We start from the raw sequence: 19,309 nt of genomic DNA, 5'->3' as shown, positions 1-19,309 counted from the left end.
AAGGAATATTTTGTCTGTGTAGTGTGCAAGAAACAATACTTTTCACTGTGTGTTAATACATGTGACAATAATAAATTGAATCCATAAAACTACTCACACATATGCATGTGCACACACGCACATACACACACACGCACATACACACATGTACACACAAATGCACATACACACACATACACACCAACTTGTACAGGTCAAGTTGGACATTACACATTCTGTGCTGTGAATCTATCCTACACCATCAGATACAGAAACAGGAGTAAGACCATTCAGCCCATCAAGCCTTGCTCCATCATTCAATATAATCATGGATGATGATCTAACTCAACACCACTTTCCCGTGCTAACTCCCTATCCCCTAATGTCAGGAGTATCTAGAAACCTATGGATTTCTGTTTGGAACATACTCAATGATTGAGCTTCCACAGTCCCGTGGTGTCAAGAATTCCAAAGATTCACTACCCTCTGAGTTAAGAAATTTCTCCTTAGCCCAGTCCTAACTGGCCTACTCCTCACCCTGACATTATGTCTCTGGGTTCTACACTCACCCTGACCAGGGGAAACATCTTATCTACATCCATCCTGGCACCCCCTGTAAGAATTCTCTAATTTCAATGAGGTCATCCCTCATTCTTTGAAACTCCAGGGAATGTAACGCAGCTCTCCCAACCTCTATACGTTACCGGTAAAATTCCAGGTCAAAAAATGATGAATTGCTTATTTTCCATTCTGTTGGTGGGTCACTTGGTTCGATATTTAAACAATCTGCCAGGAAACAAATTACAATTAGCTACAATTCATCATTGAATAAAATCATGCATCAATTTTTCTCAAGGACAGAGAAAACCCATCAATAAAGATTTACTAGGATGCTACCGGGACTTGATGGATTGAGTTATAAGGAGAGGCTGGATAGACAGGGACTTTTTTCTCTGGAGTGTAGAAGGCTGAGGGGTGATCTTATAGAGGTCTATAAAATAATGAGGGGCACAGATCAGCTAGATAGTCAATATCTTTTCCCAAAGGTTGGGAAGTCTAAAACTAGAGGGCATAGGTTTAGAGTGAGAGGGGAGAGATACAAAAGGGTCCTGAGGGGAAATTTTTTCAGAAAGAAATCCCACAACTCCAGTTTAAAGCCCAAACAGGTTTATTTGTAGCAAAAACCACAAGCTTTCGGGACAGCCTGCCCCTTCATCAGGTGGCTGGGAGTTCTGATCGTAAAAAGGACACAAAGACACAAACCCAACTTACATGCAAATTATTGGAGTCTTTACAGCTAATCAATTCTTAAAGGTACAGACAATTTGAGTGGAAAGAGCTTTAAGCACAGGTTAAAGGGATGTGTATTGTTTCCAGACAGGGAAGTTAGTGAGATTTTGCAAGCCCGGGCAAGTTGTGTGGGTTACAGAGGAACCCAAGACCCCAGTTGAGGCCGTTCTCATGTGTGTGGAACTTGGTTATCAGTTTTTGCTCAGCGACTCTGCGCTGTCATGTGTCCTGAAGGCCACCTTGGAGAGCGCCCACCTGAAGATCAGAGGCCGAATGCCCGTGACTGCCCATGAAATTTGTTCACACAGAGGGTGTGACAAGTTTCCAGAGGTAGTAGTAGAGGCGGGCATAATTTTGTCTTTTAAAAAGCGTTTAACAGTTACATGGGTAAGGTGGGTATAGAGGGATATGGGCCAAATGCAGGCAATTTGGTCTAGTTTAGGGGTTAAAAGAAGAGTGGCATGGATAAGTTGAGCGGAAAGGGTCTGTTTCCACGCTGTAAACTTCTATGACTCTCTGACTCTATAACTGTATCATGAACTATTCCTGACCCCGAGGTCAAAAAGATCGAATGACTTTTTCAACACAAGTGATCAAATGAATTGTTGAAATGGTATCAGACAAATAGGCCCGGGGAGATACTGGGCAATTTTGGTTTGCGCACAAACAGAAATATAATTGTTCCCTATTCACTTGTTTGCTCTGGATTCCTCCCACAGTCCAAAGATGTGTGGGTTAGGTTGATTGGCCAAATTAAATTGACCCTAGTGTCAGGAGGGTTGGCAGAATAAATCTGTGGGGTTATGGGGATAGGGCCTGGGTGGGATGGTGGTTGGTGCAGACGCATTGGGCTGAATGGCCTTTTTCTGCACTGTAGGATTCTATGACCCCCTCTCCCAGCCTCCCCACAGCTTAACCTCCCCCAGCCAACTCAACACAGAGCAGGCATAGATTCTGGCCGACCGTTCTAAAGTGATGGAGAACTGTTGTGCGTTAAAAAAAAATGACCATCTCTTGGAAATCGATGGCAAGGACAGATTTTTCAAGGATCTTACGCACCACTTTACAACAACAACTTGCATTGAGCTGTAACACAGTCAAGCATCCCTTCACAAACACAACTTCTCACGGAGACGCATGAGGCAATTGTGGGACAGGCAACCAAAGGCTTGGTCAAAGAGCTCAGTTTCACAGAGAGGGGGAGGTTTATGGACTGAGGGGAGGGGTCCAGGCAGCTGAAGGCACGGCCCACATGGTAGAGTGATTAAAACTGGGGATGCTCAAGAGGCCTAAACATGGAGGAGCGCGGGCATCTTGGCAGAGGTCTCTGGGTGGAAGAGATTCCATGAGAAAGGGGGGATTGGTGAGGTTTGAAAAGAAGAATCTTCAAATCAAGATGTCACTGAGCTAAACGTGATGTGAAGAAATCAGATTATCCATTGTAGCAACTACTAACATTATGTGATTAACACCTGCGGAGCTAATATTATTTTAAAAATCTAATATAAATTTATCAAGCTGTCCGCTTGGATGGTCCAGTTCTAATTTAGTTACACGCTGTTGTCTCAGTAACTACATTTTCCCCAGAGTGTTATCTTTTGTTATTGCAAATCAGCACTATTGACAGCACAAGACACTTCCCCTGGAAACTTTCTTTTCTGTCTCACTCAAATTGCCTTTGAGAGTCATTAAGCATTAGCTACCTTGCAGTCAGTCACTGGTTAAGGACGGCAGATTTCCTTCCTGAAAGTTTGTTAGTGAACTAGATGGGCCTTGACCACAATCGATGACGGTTTCGTGGTCACTGTTACTGAGACGAGCTTCCAATTCCAGAATCATTTAAAAAAATGAATTTAAATTCCACCAGCTGGCAGGGTTGGGTTTTGAACCTGCGTTTGCCCCAGAACGTGAGCCTGGGTTTCTGGATTACTAAACCAATGACGTTACCACTACCCCAATGTTCACTGCAATCTTCCCACTCAAAGGTAAAGCTTCTGCAATTCACTTCCTGCTGTTTGGCCACAGTTACCAAGAGGGCTTGAAATTCCACACTTCCCTTTTGAGTTCCGGGGCAGAGGGTTTAACACTGCGGGGTCACTCTCGTTACAGAGACCACAGCTCCGGCAACACAATCAACCTCAATCCACTGAGAAACAAATCAAAAGGAAGGGACGGGATGGACTGGAGACGCGGGTCAGGAGAGACCTGGCAAGTCACGGTGGCAAACCACACTCACCGGGATTTCCACTGGAAGTCAGACGTTGCTGCAATGTCAGACCTGCCACCCCCCGACGAGACATCAATCAGAGATGGGTGTAAAAGTTTCCATGGAACTTGGATGCTGCACTCAGTGTTCTGGGTAATATTGACCCACAATCAACACCACAGGCACAAACTATATGGTCATCTTCACATTGCTATCTGTGACAGCTTGCAATAGTGACCATATTTCCCACATTACAGGGATGATTCTCCCCAAATCATTCAAAGTGCAGAATTTGCACAAAAACTGGAAAATACCCGTTGGTCTTTACAGCAGGAGTTTCAGACTGACTCTCCCACACTCCATGTACTGCAAGCACAGTAGTGTGAATCACTCTGTTTAAAGAGTAAATGGGGTCTATTCCCGCTGGAAAGGCTGGCAGCTGAGGGGGCCACTGCGCATGTGCTGATTTATCCGAGCCAAGACTGGCGCAATGGCAGTGACCCCTATCTGCCGGCTTCCCAATCGCTGGCCAGCCCTGAGACCCCCCACATCGCTGGCTGTGCGACCCTCCCCATTGCCCGATCACCAGCAACACCCCCCCTCTCTCCCGATCATGTCCAGGCCTAGCCATGACCTCCCCCCCAACACTCCACCTCCACCGCCCCCGAGAGCGCCAACCCACCCCCCCCCAATTCAGCCCCAAACCCCCCTCATAGTGCTGACCCCACCCATCAGTCCCAGCCTCCCCACTACCACCCCCCCCCAACTCCAGCCCACCCTGATCACTGGCTTCCCTGCTTCCCCCACCAATCCTACCTGCAGAGTGGCAGTAGAAACCCCCCAACCCCTACCGATTGCCCCATCAGGCCCCACCCACAGTAGCCCACCCCACCCCCCCCCCCCCCAATATGGCCTGACCCCTTGATACTGCTCTATGCCCGATGGACAGTGACTAGGGTACAGGCTGGCACTGCCAAGATACCAATGCCTGGGGACATCTTGTGCTGCCTGACCCTCGGAGTGGGGGGGCGGGGTGCTGATTGCACCCCTCTTCATTCCAGTGCGGTTGGGCTGCTAGCTCTCCAAAAGTGGGGGGCTCCTGTAAAACCGGCTGGAATGAACAGCTCCTGGGTGGGTGCGGGGACGGGGGGGGGGGGCTGTGGGGGGGTGGGGAGGGGGCACGTGGGGGGGTGGGGAGGGTTGTGGGGGGTGGTCGGATGGAGTGGGGGGAGGTGGGAGACAGGCTAGAGGGCCCAGAGAATTCAATCCTGGGAGATTTACTCATCTTTAAGTTCTATTAAAAGCAACCCCCCCCCCAACCCCACCCACCTCCCCCCACCCCCGACTCCGTGTGGAGGTGACCGCACCAGATATCTGGCCCTGGGAGAGGCGCTCGGACTCCCAGCGTGGATCGCGCTTATCCACCTCCGCTAATTTATTCATGCAGCGGGGTGGGAAAATCGCTCCTGAGAATAGTGACTACACTTGCTTCGCTGTCAGTGCTGTGGGACATGGTGAGAACAGCGTTAAGATCCAAGTTTATCTTTTCAATTCTCCCCAGAACGACCTGCTCCGTCTCTCTTACCTGTCTCAATCATTGGGGTGACTGCCAGTTTGTTGTTTGGGTTTACTGGGACGGATCTCTCATACAGCTGCTTACAGACTTGCAGAGATGTCTCATTATTTGCATTTGTATCGTACGCATAATTCCCGACTGTCACACTCTGCAACTGCAAATACTTGGAGGGGAAGAACTTTGAATTAAATGGTGAACAGCAGGGCACAAGATATTAAAAAGCAGAATAAAAAAACCCTCCGTCCGCCCTTTCCTGAAGCACCTTGCCCTGGTAAAACAGACTGGATGACCATTCAAACCATTGAGTATCAACAGGTCACGCCACACAGATGGTGTTCTTTACAAGGGATTCACCAAACAGCTTAACTACTGGCTTCTCTGTATTTTCATTCCCGGAGTCTGGGAATGCCGCCTCCACCCCAGGGGGAAGCCCATCGGGTGGGATTTTATGCAGGTCCTGATAAACCTCAACCTCGTGTCTTGGACTCTTGACGGGTGGGTGGGGGGGGGCAAGGAGGTAAATGTAGTGCCCATTTGCCCTACTGTCACTGCCAGGCTGCAGAGGGAGGCTCCCCCAAGGGATCTGGGGCTTGGGTGGACTCGGGCTCGAGGCCGATGTTGACCTCAGTCAGAAAAGAAATGAAACCTCCTGGCTAGTGGGTAATTGATCCAGCCTGTCAATCAAAGGCAGGATGTTTATAAACATTGCGGTGAGGAAGACAGGCTCGAGACGCATTCAAAGCATGAAAAGAAAGAAAGAAAAACAAAGGGGGGGGAGGGCAGAACGTGGATCCCCCTCTTGCCTGTATGGTGAGATCAGGGTTTCATGGCCAGCGTGTTTTAGAACATAGAACATAGAACATAGAACATAGAACATTACAGCGCAGAACAGGCCCTTCGGCCCACGATGTTGCGCCGACCAGTTACAAAAACAATGACCCACTAGCCTATACCAATCCCTTTTCGTCCATAAACCTATCCAGAGATCTCTTAAACGCCCCCAAACTAGACGCATTTACAACTGCAGCAGGCAGGGCATTCCAATCCTTCACCACCTGCTGGGTAAAGAACCTACCCCTGACATCCGTCCTGTAGCTACACCCCTTAATTTAAAGCCATGCCCCCTCGTGCTAGCTTCCTCCATCCGAGGAAAAAGGCTATCACTATCCACCCTATCTAAACCTCTAATCATCTTATATGTTTCAATAAGATCCCCTCTTAGCCGCCTTCTTTCCAACGAAAACAACCCTAAATCCCTCAGTCTCTCCTCATAGGACCTCCCCACCATACCAGGCAACATCCTAGTAAACCTCCTCTGCACCCTCTCCAACGCCTCCACATCCTTCTTGTAATGCGGGGACCAGAACTGCACACAGTACTCCAAGTGCGGCCGCACTAGAGTAGTGTACAGTTGCAACATTACACTGCGACTCCTAAATTCAATCCCCCTACCAATAAACGCCAAGACACCGTACGCCTTCTTAACAACCTTATCTACTTGATTCCCAACTTTCAGGGATCTATGTACACATACACCTAGATCCCTCTGTTCATCCACACTATTCAAAGTCCTCCCGTTAGCCCTATACTCGACACATCTGTTGCTCCTACCAAAGTGAATTACCTCACACTTCTCCGCATTAAATTCCATCCGCCACCTCTCGGCCCAGCTCTGCAACCTATCTAAGTCTCCCTGCAGACTATGACACCCTTCCTCACAATCTACAATTCATGTTTTATGAATATTTTTAAATGCTAGAAGTGGGGGAATGACGGGCTCTGCTAATGCCAGTGGGAAACACTCTGGTTTTCCTTGTCCTTTCCAATAGTTAATCTAAACTTTACCATTCAACATTGTACCTGGCAGATGGAATACAATGTTGGCAAGTGTGAGGTTATCCACTTTGGCAAGAATAATAGTAGGGGGGATTACTATTTAAAGGGTGAAAAGCTGCAGCATGCTACGGTGCAGAGGGACCTGGGGGTCCTTGTGCATGAGTCGCAAAAACCCAGCCTGCAGGTGCAGCAGGTGGTCAGGAAGGCGAATGGGATGCTGGCCTTCATAGCGAGGGGGATTGAATATAAAAGTAGGGAGGTCTTGCTGCAGCTGTACAGGGCACTGGTGAGGCCGCAGCTGGAGTACTGTGTGTAGTTTTGGTCGCCGCACTTGAGCAAGGATATTTTGGCCTTGGAGGGAGTGCAGAGGAGGTTTACTAGGCTGATTCCGGAGATGAGGGGGTTGAACTATGAAGAGAGGCTGAATAGACTGGGTTTGTACTCGTTGGAGTTTAGAAGGATGAGGGGGGATCTTCTGGAAACGTATAAGATAATGAAGGGGATGGATAGGGTAGAGGTAGGGAGATTCTTCCCGCTCAGAAAGGACAGCAGGACTAGAGGGCACAGCCTCAAGATAAGGCGGGGGGGGCAGTTTAGAACGGAGTTGAGGAGGAACTTTTTCACTCAAAGGGTGGTGAATCTCTGGAATTCTCTGCCCATTGTTGTGGTGGAGGCTACCTCGCTAAATATATTTAATACACGGGTAGATAGGTTTCTGATAGACAAGGGAATTAAGGGTTATGGGGAGAAAGTGGGAAACTGGAACTGATCCACTTCAGTTCAGCCATGATCTTATTGAATGGTGGGGCAGGCTCGAGGGGCTAGATGGCCTACTCCTGCTCCTATTTCTTATGTTCTTATGTTCAATGTCAACTACCCTCTCAAAGTTCCCCATTGACACTTGATTCACTTAACCCAACCCCATTCCCAAATCCTGATTCAGCAACATTCCCATCCTCATTGAAATCCTTCTGAATGCACTCCAGAAACCACAGAATCCCTACCACGCAGAAGGTGGCCTTTCAGCCCATCTAGTCTGTCTGAAAGAGCACCTTACCTTGGTCCACCCTGTGATGGCACCAATGGTATAAATCCAAAGTGTAAGGGCACCTCTATTATAAACAACTAGATTCTGACCTTGACTCTTCCAGCACTTCCTGTCTCTCCAGCGCTGTAAGATTCTCCTTAATCAATGCTGCCACCCATCCTCCTATCCTCCCTTCCCTGTCTTTCCTGAACACATTTTATCCAAAGAGTTACGCAGTCCTGTCCTATTTTGAGCCCGGTTTTTGTTAACACCTCGTCACCACGGCTACCTGCAGCTTACTAGCTTTAAAAGTGTACCTGCATTACAGATCTGCACACTAAGTCTCATCTAGACCTTCACGACATTCCCTTCGAATCTGACTTCACCTACTAATGTATTATTTCTTACTCTTGTGCTCTCTGTCTCTCCCAATTCTGTGTGCACCAGGATGTTCTTCTCTCATTATCTCCTGGTTCCCATCTCCCTACCAGGTTAGAGGAGTAAATTGATCCCAATTGATTACACCATTATCACATTGTTCTTTGTGGGACGTTTCTGTACACAAGCTTCAGATCCTACATTACCACAGTGACTAAGAACTGGTTAAAAGGTTAAGGAAATTTGGCATGTCCACTACAACTCTTTCCAACTTTTACGCATGCACTATAGAAAGCATTCTTTCTGTTTGTATCACAAGCTTTTGGAGCGCTGCTCCTTTATTATCATTCACCTGATGAAGGAGCAGCACTCTGAAAGCTCGTGTAACCAAATAAGAACATAAGAAATAGGAGCAGGAGTAGGCCATCTAGCCCTTCGAGCCTGCCCCGCCATTCAATAAGATCATGGCTGATCTGAAGTGGATCAGTTCCACATTCCCGCTTTCTCCCCATAATCCTTAATTCCCCTGGCTATCAGAAATCTATCTACCCGTGACTTAAATATATATAGCAAGGCAGCCTCCATCACTTCAACGGGCAGAGAATTCCAGAGATTCACCACCCTTTGAGTGAAGAAGTTCCTCCTCAACTCTGATCTAAACTGCCCCCCCTGTTGGGGGGCAGTTGGGGGGCAAATAAACCTGTTGGACTTTAATCTGGTGCTGTGAGATTTCTTTCTGTACCCACCCCAGTCTAACGCCGGCAACTATACATCATGGTATCACGGTTTGGTATGACTCCTGTTCAGTCCAAGACTACAAGAAACTACAAAAGGTCATGAACAAAGCCCACTCTGTCACTCAAACCAGCCTCCCATCCATTGACTCTGTCTACATTCCCCACTGCTTCGGAAAAGCAGCCAGCATAATCAAGGACCCCCCACACCCCCAACATTCTTTCTTTCATCTTCTTCTGTTTGGGAAAAAAGATACAAAAATCTGAGGACACGTATCAACCGATTCAAGAGCAGCTTTTTCCCTGCTGCCATCAGACTTTTGAATGGACCTACCTCGTATTAAGTAGGTCTTTCTCTACACCCTGAAGTTATGACTGTAACACTACATCCTCCTCTATGTTTCGTCTGTATAGTGTGCAAGAAATAATACTTTTCACTGTCTGCATGTGACAATAATAAATCAAACCAAATCAAATATGTTCAACATTATTCCAATCTTCCTTCTGGAAAATTTCACATATATAAAGAGTTGGATTGACTGTATACCTGATTGATAGCATAAGAAACACTGTCATAGACGTCCTGCTGAGTGTAAAGAACAAAGCTGCCCTCATTCTCATCCGTGTCTTGGTATCCTTTCAGGAAGAGGTGTTTAAATGCGATGGAATTTTCCTCTTTGAATGATGCAACCAGTTGATTGCTCAGGCCAAAGCAAATCAGCTGAAAGACACACATTGCTGGCTGTTCAATCAAAATGCTGGCAAATTCAGAGATTTGTCACAAACTGGAATTCCCCTACCCCCCCCACCACCCCCCCATCCGCCATTCCTTCCTTGCTAAAGATCCAGGGCAGTGACACCTTCCCTCGAGTTAGGTGCAGCACGGGGGCACAGTGGGTAGCACTGCTGCTTCACAGCATCTGGGTTTGATTCTGGCCTTGTGTGGACTTTGAATGTTCTCCTTGCGTGGGTTTCCTCCGGGTGTTCCGGTTTCCTCCCACAGTCCAAATATGTGTAGGTTAGGTGGATTGGCCACGCTAAACTGCCCCTTAGTGTCCAAAGGTATGTGGGTTAGGTGGATTGGCCATGCTAAACTGCCCCTTAGTGTCCAAAGATGTGTAGGTTAGGTGGATTGGCCATGCTAAATTGCCCCTTAGTGTCCAAAGATGTGGAGGTTAGGGGGGATTAGTGAGGTAAATACAGGGGATTACAGGGAAAGGGTGGTGGGTGGATCTGGTTAGAATGCTTGGTTGGAGGGTCAGTGCAGACTGGATGGACTGAATGGCCTCCTTCTACATTGTTGGGATTCTATGGTATTAAAATTCTTAATCCAATGAGTAGTGAGAATGGCAAACTCTCCACAATTAGGATTTGTTGAGGCAAATAGTAAAGATGGCAAGACAAGGTTGAAAGGAATCGAATGAGATTAAGGTGGAGTAGGGTGGGAGTAGGCCTAAATGTTACCATGGATTGGGTGGGCTGAATGGTATGTTACTGTGCTGTAAATTGGATGTAAACCAAGATCATTGACAATAATAATGATTAACAATGAGATTGTTAATGTCATAATAAAACAAGTATTCACTCCTTTTGAACCAGAATAGGGGATCTGAGAGGTTATAAGCTTCAGGAAAAATCGAACAGGCTAGAACTCAATAGGAACATATAGAGGGAGGAGGGCGGAGGGAGGGAAGGAGGGAGAGGAGAGGGAGGGAGGGAGGGATGAGGAGACGTTGGGCACAGGGGAAGGGTCAGGGTCAGGGCAATCTACTTGCGCAATGCTTATTGTTAGAACAAAACAAATGTTAAATATTGATTGCGCGAAACTCAACAATGGCAGCTAGAGGTAGGCCGCTATTGACCAGCAGTGGGATCTTCTGTTGCCGCCATTGCCAGTGGGGTTTCCCATTCAATCTTCCCCCTGGCGCTGCAAAACCCGCACGGGTTTGCGCCATCGACGGGGCTGGAAAATCCTGCCACTGTGAAGAGCGGGAAAGTTCCAACCATTAACCCTGTTTCTCTCACCATAACCAGACCTGCTGAGATTATTCAACAGCCCAGATGGTCTTAAGGAGGATTTTTCAGGGTCTACGAAGGGGGAGTCTTTGCCGTTCCCAGTCGCTCGGTCAGTGCTGGATGGTCTTCCTGATCTTATTCCCATTTGACTTTTCCAGGAGCTGTTTGGTTACAACGGAACGTCTTCCTGAGCTAAGAGTAAACCAATTTATTTTCTTTCGTGGGTAACTTTTCTGTTCTGTCCTTCTCATCACTGTGGGAGCTTTGTGAACCTGAACTCTGTCTTTTGGAGCGTATTCTGAGTTCCAGATGGCAATGGCTCCTCAGCTGAACCCCTCACAGCTGCTGCTGGGACTCTTGAATAAAGATTGAGTACATTTGAAAACAGTGGACTGCCATATTTACAAACCAAAACACACGACAAACAGTCTACATCCAAATGTAGCCCAGCTCCTCCATGGGGGGAAACGTTAGAACCTGTGTATCGGGTGACGCTGGGAGAAGATATTGGCGATAGGTAGGTTTTTTCTTAATATACACGTGATGACTTTGTGACCAAACTGTAGCAAATTCATCCAAACTCAAACAAACAAAACTGCTTCAGTTTGACACAGTGCGTTATCTCAAGTGGCAGGACGCTGGCCATCATGTGTGTACTGGTGCAGTGATTATGTTACTGGATTTATGGTTCACATCTTAGCATCAAACATCAGCACGGAAGCTTGAAGATTTGATTTTAAAAACATATCTGGGTGAGATATTTTCAGCCAAGACAACCTTGAAATTTGTGCGTTTTTCCAATGTTCCTTAGGGAAGAAAATCTGCCATCGTTAACCAGTGACTCCAATCACACAGTATCATGGTTGCTCTTAACTAGGGAAGGCCCAGTGGTAATATCACTAGACTGTTAATCCAGAAATTCAGCTAATATTCTGGAGACCAGGGTTAAAATCCCACCAAGGCGGATGGTGGAATTTGAATTCAATAAAAAATATCTGAAATTAAGAATCTACTGATGACCATGAAACCATCGTCGGTTGTTGGAAAAACCCATTTGGTTCACTAATGTCCTTTAGGGAAGGAAATCTGCTGTCCTTACCCTACATGTAACTCCAGAGCCACAGCAATGTGGTTGACACTCAGCTGCCCTCAGGCAACCAGAGATAGGAAATAAATGCTGGCCAGCCAGTGACGCCCATGGATGAATAAATGAACAACTAAAACTAAACATAAAGGGCATGATTTTCCAGCACAAACCACACCCACCAAAAGCTACCCCCCTCCATCGGCAGAATGGGCAAGCCAGGCTAAACACTGTAGATGTCACTGGGACAGGAAGATCCCGCTAGTGGAGAATGGTGAGCTTCCTCCTCCGCTGGAAAGCACGTCACGGGGACCACAAAGCCCTGAAGGACTTCAGCGAATGGGGCAGAAACAGGCCATTTGGCCCCACCAGCCCTGCTTCATCATTCAACAAAATCATGGCTCGTCTTCATCCGCAGCTTCATCCCTCGATTCTCTCATATCCAAAAAACTCAGTCTTCCACATACTCAAAGGCCAAACATCCACGGTTCATAGGGGCTGAGAATTCCAAAGACTCGCATCCCTCTGAGCAAAGAATTTTCTCCTCATCTCAGTCCTAAATATCCGACCTGTCAGCACCAGGAGTGGAATTCTCTCAAGCCTCTGCTAGCAGCCTGGGTGAAGAATCCGATAGGGGGCCCCAAAATCAGTCTTACGCTGACGTGAAATTACTTTGTTATTGTAACAGAGTAACGCGATAATTGGGACAGAGGGAGCAACATGAATCATCTGCAAGTGTTTTCGTTATCCCTCACTGCCCCGTACAGATCGCCCCAGCCACCCAGTCAGGGTAAGGTAACCATTCACCTTATCTCACCAATAACCAAGTTCTTACCTCTGACCTTTTAATGTCACAAATTACACCTGGCAGATCTTCCGGGCACGTCAATGACAGTGGGGTGGGGGGGGTGGAGGTGGGAGGAGGAGTGTGTAGAGGTCCCCACCCATCTGAACAATGCCTGTGTCTGTCGCCAGAGCTGGGAATGGAGGCTGCAACCACCCTGTACCCCGGAACCCCGCAGCCAGGAGTCAGGGGAGCAACTACAGGTGGATCTTCCAGGCTCTGTATCCCTGAGGAGTTCCAGCTCCCTGCCTCGGAGTGTCCCTAGAGATCAAACCCCTTTCTTCTGTGATGTTGTGCATCTTTTCGATATTGGGTCCGGGTATGATGCCAGGATGAGCACCATCACAGAATATGGTGCCAAACCTCCAGTACATAATTAACGAGGTCAGGGCTGGAAGGTGTGTCACTGTTTCCTGCTGGCATCCTCAGTGGGAAACATTCCATATTCCCATCCCCACCAAGGAACTTAATACCAGATGGGAGAATTCCACATGATGTTTCCACTCTAAAGCTGTGTGGCTGCTGTTAGCAAAGTGAACAGTGTACATCATTCCTTCATAACTAATTTCAAAACTCATACTTGTGTGATAGAACTTTGGATAGTTTCAAATTGAGGTGGGTTAGGGTTGGGGGGAGGTTTAGGGTTAGGGTTTGGGGGGAGGGTTAGGGTTAGGGTTAGGGATGGGGTTGCGGGGAGGGTTAGGGTTAGGGATGGGGGAGGGTTAAGGTTAGGGTTAGGGTTGGGGGGTGGGTTAGGGTTAAGGTTAGAGGGGGTGCAGGAGAAGGGAGGTTAAATGGGTAAAGGATCCACGTGGAAAGATGGTCAACTTCATCTGAACATCATAAAACTTAACCCTTTAATTGAGTCGATAGGAGCTGTTTCAAAACTTTCAAATACGGTGGCATAGTGTTCATGTCATTGGACTCTGGTGATGACGCAGATTCCCAGGCTAAATTGTTGGAGACGGAGGTTCAAATCCTGGCGGAAGTTAATGTTCAATGGATAAGAGCTGGAATTGACAGCTAGTTTCCGTAATGGTGAACCGATCATCAGTTGTTGTAACGTTGGTCCACTTTATGGAAGGAAATCTGCCATGCTCACCCAGTCTGGCCCACGGACTCTTAACTGCCCTCTGAAAGGATCTAGGAAGCCACTCGGCTTGAGGGCTGCTGAAATGGACTGGATTTACCCTAGGATTCTCTGGGAGGCAAGAGAGGCGATTGCAGAGCCTCTGGCTCTGATCTTCAGGTCGTCGTTGGTCACAGGTATAGTGCCGGAGGATTGGAGGATGGCGAATGTTGTCCCATTGTTTAAGAAGAGGAACAGAGACTTCCCCGGGAATTATAGACCGGTGAGTCTTACTTCTGTTGTGGGCAAGGTTTTAGAAAAAATTATTAGGGATAGGATTTATAGTTATTTGGAGAGTAATGAATTGATTGGAGATAGTCAGCATGGTTTTGTAGCGGGTAGGTCGTGCCTTACTAACCTTATTGAGTTTTTTGAGAAAGTGACCAAAGAGGTGGATGGGGGTAAGGCAGTTGACGTGGTGTATATGGACTTTAGTAAGGCGTTTGATAAGGTTCACCATGGTAGGCTTCTGCAGAAAATGCAGATGTACGGGATTGAGGGTGATTTAGGTAATTGGATCAGGAATTGGCTGGCGGATAGGAGACAGAGGGTGGTGGTTGATGGTAAGTATTCGTCATGGAGTTCAGTTACAAGTGGTGTGCCTCAGGGATCTGTTTTGGGGCCACTGCTGTTTGTAATTTTTATAAATGATCTGGATGAGGGTATAGTTGGGTGGATTAGTAAATTTGCTGATGACACCAAAATCGGAGGTGTGGTGGATAGTGAGGAAGGGTGTCTTAGTTTACAGGGGGACTTGGACAAGTTGCAGAGCTGGGCCGAGAGGTGGCGGTTGGAGTTTAATGTGGAAAAGTGTGAGGTAATTCACTTTGGTAGGAATAACGGATGTGTAGAGTAAAGGGCTAACGGTAGGACTCTGAATAGTGTGGATGAACAGAGGGATCTAGGTGTATGTGTACATAGATCCCTGAAAGTTGGGAATCAAGTAGATAGGGTTGTTAGGAAGGCATACGGTGTCTTGGTGTTTATTGGTAGGGGGATTGAATTTAGGAGCCGCAGCGTCATGTTGCAACTGTACAAGACTCTGGTGCGGCCGCACTTGGAGTATTGTGTGCAGTTCTGGTCCCCACATTATAGGAAGGATGTGGAGGCTTTGGAGAGGGTGCAGAGGAGGTTTACCAGGATGTTGCCTGGTATGGAGGGGAGGTCCTATGAGGAGAGACTGAGGGATTTGAGGATGTTTTCGTTAGAAAGAAGGCGGCTAAGAGGGGACCTTATTGAAACATATAAGATGATTAGAGGTTTAGATAGGGTGGACAATGATAGTCTTTTTCCTCGGATGGAGAAAGCTAGCACGGGGGGGCATAGCTTTAAGTTAAGGGGTGGTAGTTATAGGACGGATGTCAGAGGTAGGTTCTTTACCCAGAGGGTGGTGAGGGATTGGAATGCCCTGCCTGCTGCAGTTGTAAATGCGCCGAGTTTGGGGGCGTTTAAGAGATCCGTGGATAGGTTTATGGATGAAAAGGGATTGGTTTAGGTTAGAGGGTCATTGCTTTTTAACTGGTCGGCGCAACATCGTGGGCCGAAGGGCCTGTTCTGCGCTGCAATGCTCTATGTTCTATGTTCTATGGGCAACAAATGCTGACCTTGTCAGCGCGGCTCACATCCTATAACATAATAAATTTTAAAAACAGAGAGTTTTGCATTTGAGTCCCATTCCCAGAGACTTGAGTACGATATCACAGGCTGAGGGCTTGATGCAGTGTTAGACGTGTCTTCTTTCATTAAAGAAAGATCTCTCAAGTGGGCATAGAATATCTCATAGTGCTATTATGAAGCAAATGAGGAGAGTAATCTTGGGATGTCGCAGATAACATTTATCCTCAACTCAAATCACTGAAACAGATCATCTAGTCATTAACACATCATTGTTCCTCTGCTAATTGGCTACCATGTTTCCTATAGTACACCACCATACAAGGGTCAGTTTAACTCAGTTGGGTGAATGGTTTGCTCATGGTGCAAAGGAATGCCAACAGCGCGGGTTCAATTCCCGCACCAGCTGAGGTTATTCATGAAGGCCCCGCCTTCTCAATCTTGCCCCTCACCTGAGGTGTGGTGATCCTCAGTTTAAATTACCACCAGTCAGCCCTCGCCCACAAGGGGGAGAACAGCCTCTGGTTATCTTTTACCAATTACAACACTGGTTGTAAAGCACTCTGGGACATCCTGAGGTCATGAAAGGCGCTATAAAAAGGCAAATGTTCCTTTCTACCTTTCTCCAGGGTGAACGCTAAGCACAGTTATTGATGCCAACAATTTTTGTTACCTGTGCCGTTACCATGACAATTTTCAAGATTTGCACGCAGAGCTTCCAAGGTAATTGGCGCCTGGCTTTGTATTTTTCACACGGACTCATGAAGAAATAGTTGAGGTCTTCTCTCAGCCTCCGCTCTTCACCTGTTGAGTCTACGCTGGACATTGTGGTGAACTGAAGGTCCATCACTTGGTTCAAGGAGAAGTTATTCGCTGTCATATCCAACTGCTTCCTGCAAAGAATGTCAAATCAATTTTTTTTTTATGGAACAATATAAAGGCTAGGCCATTCAGCCCATCGAGAATGCTCTGCTGTTCAGTGCAATCATGGCTGATCTGTTTTCAAACTCCATCCACCTACCTTGTCTCTATCTCCTTTATTACTCAAGCAAAGCAAACACCTATCCATCGCAGATTTTAAATTATTCTGGGATGGGGCGGCACAGTGGTTAGCACTGCTGTCTCACAGCACCGGGGGACCCCAGGTTCAGTTCCCGGCTCGGGTCGCTGTCTGTGGAGTTTGCACATTCTCCCCGTGTCTGCGTGGGTTTCCTCCGGCTGCTCCAGTTTCCTCCCACACTCTGAAAGGCATGTTGGCTGGGTGCATTGAGTAGAACAGACGCCAGAGTGTGTGGTGACGGGGGGAATTTCACAGTGACTTCATTGCAATGTTAATGTAAGCCGTACTTGCGACTAATAAATAAAATTTAGATACCAGTTGCCTTTTGTGGGAGGGAACTATGCTCTACTGTGCCAGTTGCGTGAGAAGAACTTCTGATCTTCTCTCCTGAATGACTTTGATTTGAATATTCCATCCACTTCACCCTGGACACCTCCCAGCTTTTAAGGAAACTGGACTTGTATTCCCTCGGGATTGCTCGGAGACCCGTAGTCTCGCTGCCTGCCCAGTGTTACCCTGCGTAACATTATAAATATTCTGAGTGCAATAATTCACATAATGTCATGACTCACCAACTCGAGATGACCATGTTAAAAACCTAAAAGCCCCAAGTGCACCAGAGTTTAGCCCGGCCCGTTTAAGGGTTTATTCACCTGCAGAACTTTCACTTCTGCTTTCCTTCAGAAATCCTCAAACTGTATTGCCAAATCATAGAATCCCTACAGTGCAGAAGGAGGCCATTCAGCCCATCCAGTCTGCACCGACTCTCTGACAGGGTATCCCGCCAAGGCCTTACCCGCAGAGCCCCACACATTTACCACGGCTAATCCATATAACCAACACATCTTTGGAGTGCGGGAGGAAACTGGAGCACCTGGAGGAAACCCACGTAGACACGGAGAGAATGTGCAAAGTCCACGTAGATATTCTGGAATTGAAACTGGATCCCCTCAGGTTGAGAACGCTAACCACTGTGCCACCGTGCCAACAGAATCTTCTGGTCCTGTTGATGTCTATAGCATGGAAGCATCTACAAACACATAAAGTGCAGAAGAGTAACTAGGGAGAGAGTAGGGCCTCTTAAGGGTCAATAAGGTCATCTATGTGCGATCCACAAGAGATGGGTAAGATCCTTAATAAATATTTCTCATCGCTATTTACTATTGAGAAAGGCATGAATGTTAGGGAGCTTGGGGAATAAATAGTGATGTCTTGTGGAATGTACATATAACAGAGAAGGAGGTGCTGGAAATCTTAAAGCGCATCAAGGTAGATAAATCCCTGGGACCGAATGAAGTATATCCCAGGACATTGTGCGAGGCTAAGGAGGAAATTACGGATGCCAGCAGAGATATTTGAATCTTCGAAAGCCACACATGAGGTGCCTGAAGATTGGAGGGCGGCAAATGTTGTGCCTTTGATTGAAAAGGCTGCAGGCAAAAGCCTGGGAACTGCAGGCCACTGAGCCTAATGACTGATTAGGGGCAGTCAGCATGGCTTTGTGAGTGGAAAATCATGTCTCACAAATTTGATTGTGTTTTTTGAAGGGGTAACCAAATAGGTAGAGTTGGACAGTGCAGTTGATGTTGTCTACATGGACTTTAGCAAGGCCTTTGACAAGGTACCACATGGCAGGTTGTTGCATAAAGTTAAATCTCACGGGATCCAGGGTGAGGTATCTAAATGGATACAAAATTGGCTTCTTGACAGAAGCCAGAGGGTGGTTGTGGAGAGTTGTTTTTCAGACTGGAGGCCTATGACCAGCAATGTGCCTCAGGGATCAGTGCTGGGCCCACTGTTATTTGTCATTTTTATTCATGATTTGGATAAGAATTTAGGAGGCATGGTTAGTAAGTTTGCAGATGACACTAAGATTGGTGGCATCGTGGACAGTGAAGAAAGTTATCTCCAATTGCAACAGGATCGTAATCAATTGGGCCAGTGGGCTGATAAATGACAGATGGAGTTTAATTTAGATAAATGCGAGGTGATGCATTTTGGTAGATTGAACCAGGGCAGGATTCATTCAGTTAGTGGTAGGGTGTTGGGGAGAGTAACAGAACAAAGAGATCTCAGGGTACAGGTTCATTGCTTCTTGAAAGTGGAGTCACAAGTGGACAGAGTGGTGAAGAAAGCATTCGGCATGCTTGGTTTCATTGGTCAGAACATTGAATACAGGAGCTGGGACGTCTTGTTGAAGTTGTACAAGACATTGGTAAGGCCACACTTGGAATACTGTATACAGTTCTGGTCACCATATTATAGAAAGGATATTATTAAACTGGAAAGAATGGAGAAAAGATTTACTAGGATGCTACTGGGACTTGATAGATTGAGTTATAAGGAGAGGCTGGATAGACTGGGGCTTTTTTCTCTGGAGTGTAAGAGGCTGAGGGGTGATCTTATAGAGGTCTACAAAATAATGAGGGGCATAGATCAGCTAGATAGTCAATATCTTTTCACAAAGGTAGGGGAGTCTAAAACTAGAGGGCATAGGTTTAAGGTGAGAGGGGAGAGATACAAAAGGGTCCAGGGA

The 19,309-nt window shown here is 46.9% G+C and overlaps 1 protein-coding gene across 1 annotated transcript in view; it reads right to left on the bottom strand.

Annotated features, from left to right (window-relative positions):
• LOC145347562 (mucolipin-2-like) overlaps nt 1-19,309 on the bottom strand; it is a 53,286-nt gene that overhangs the window by 22,788 nt on the left and 11,189 nt on the right. The window contains exons 2-5 of the mRNA XM_080195096.1: nt 16,387-16,606; nt 9,574-9,747; nt 5,061-5,214; nt 684-765 (exon numbers count right to left, since the gene is read on the bottom strand). Coding sequence (XP_080051222.1) covers nt 684-765; nt 5,061-5,214; nt 9,574-9,747; nt 16,387-16,593 — 617 coding nt within the window. The 5' untranslated portion in view covers nt 16,594-16,606. The remainder of the gene's footprint in view (nt 1-683; nt 766-5,060; nt 5,215-9,573; nt 9,748-16,386; nt 16,607-19,309) is intronic.

The sequence above is a fragment of the Carcharhinus amblyrhynchos genome, chromosome 9, assembly GCF_965287045.1.
Source record: "Carcharhinus amblyrhynchos chromosome 9, sCarAmb.v2.hapA, whole genome shotgun sequence".
In the NCBI taxonomy this organism is placed as follows: domain Eukaryota; kingdom Metazoa; phylum Chordata; class Chondrichthyes; order Carcharhiniformes; family Carcharhinidae; genus Carcharhinus; species Carcharhinus amblyrhynchos.
Note: the sequence above shows the minus strand (reverse complement) of the source record. Positions and strands in the feature narration are given on the sequence as shown.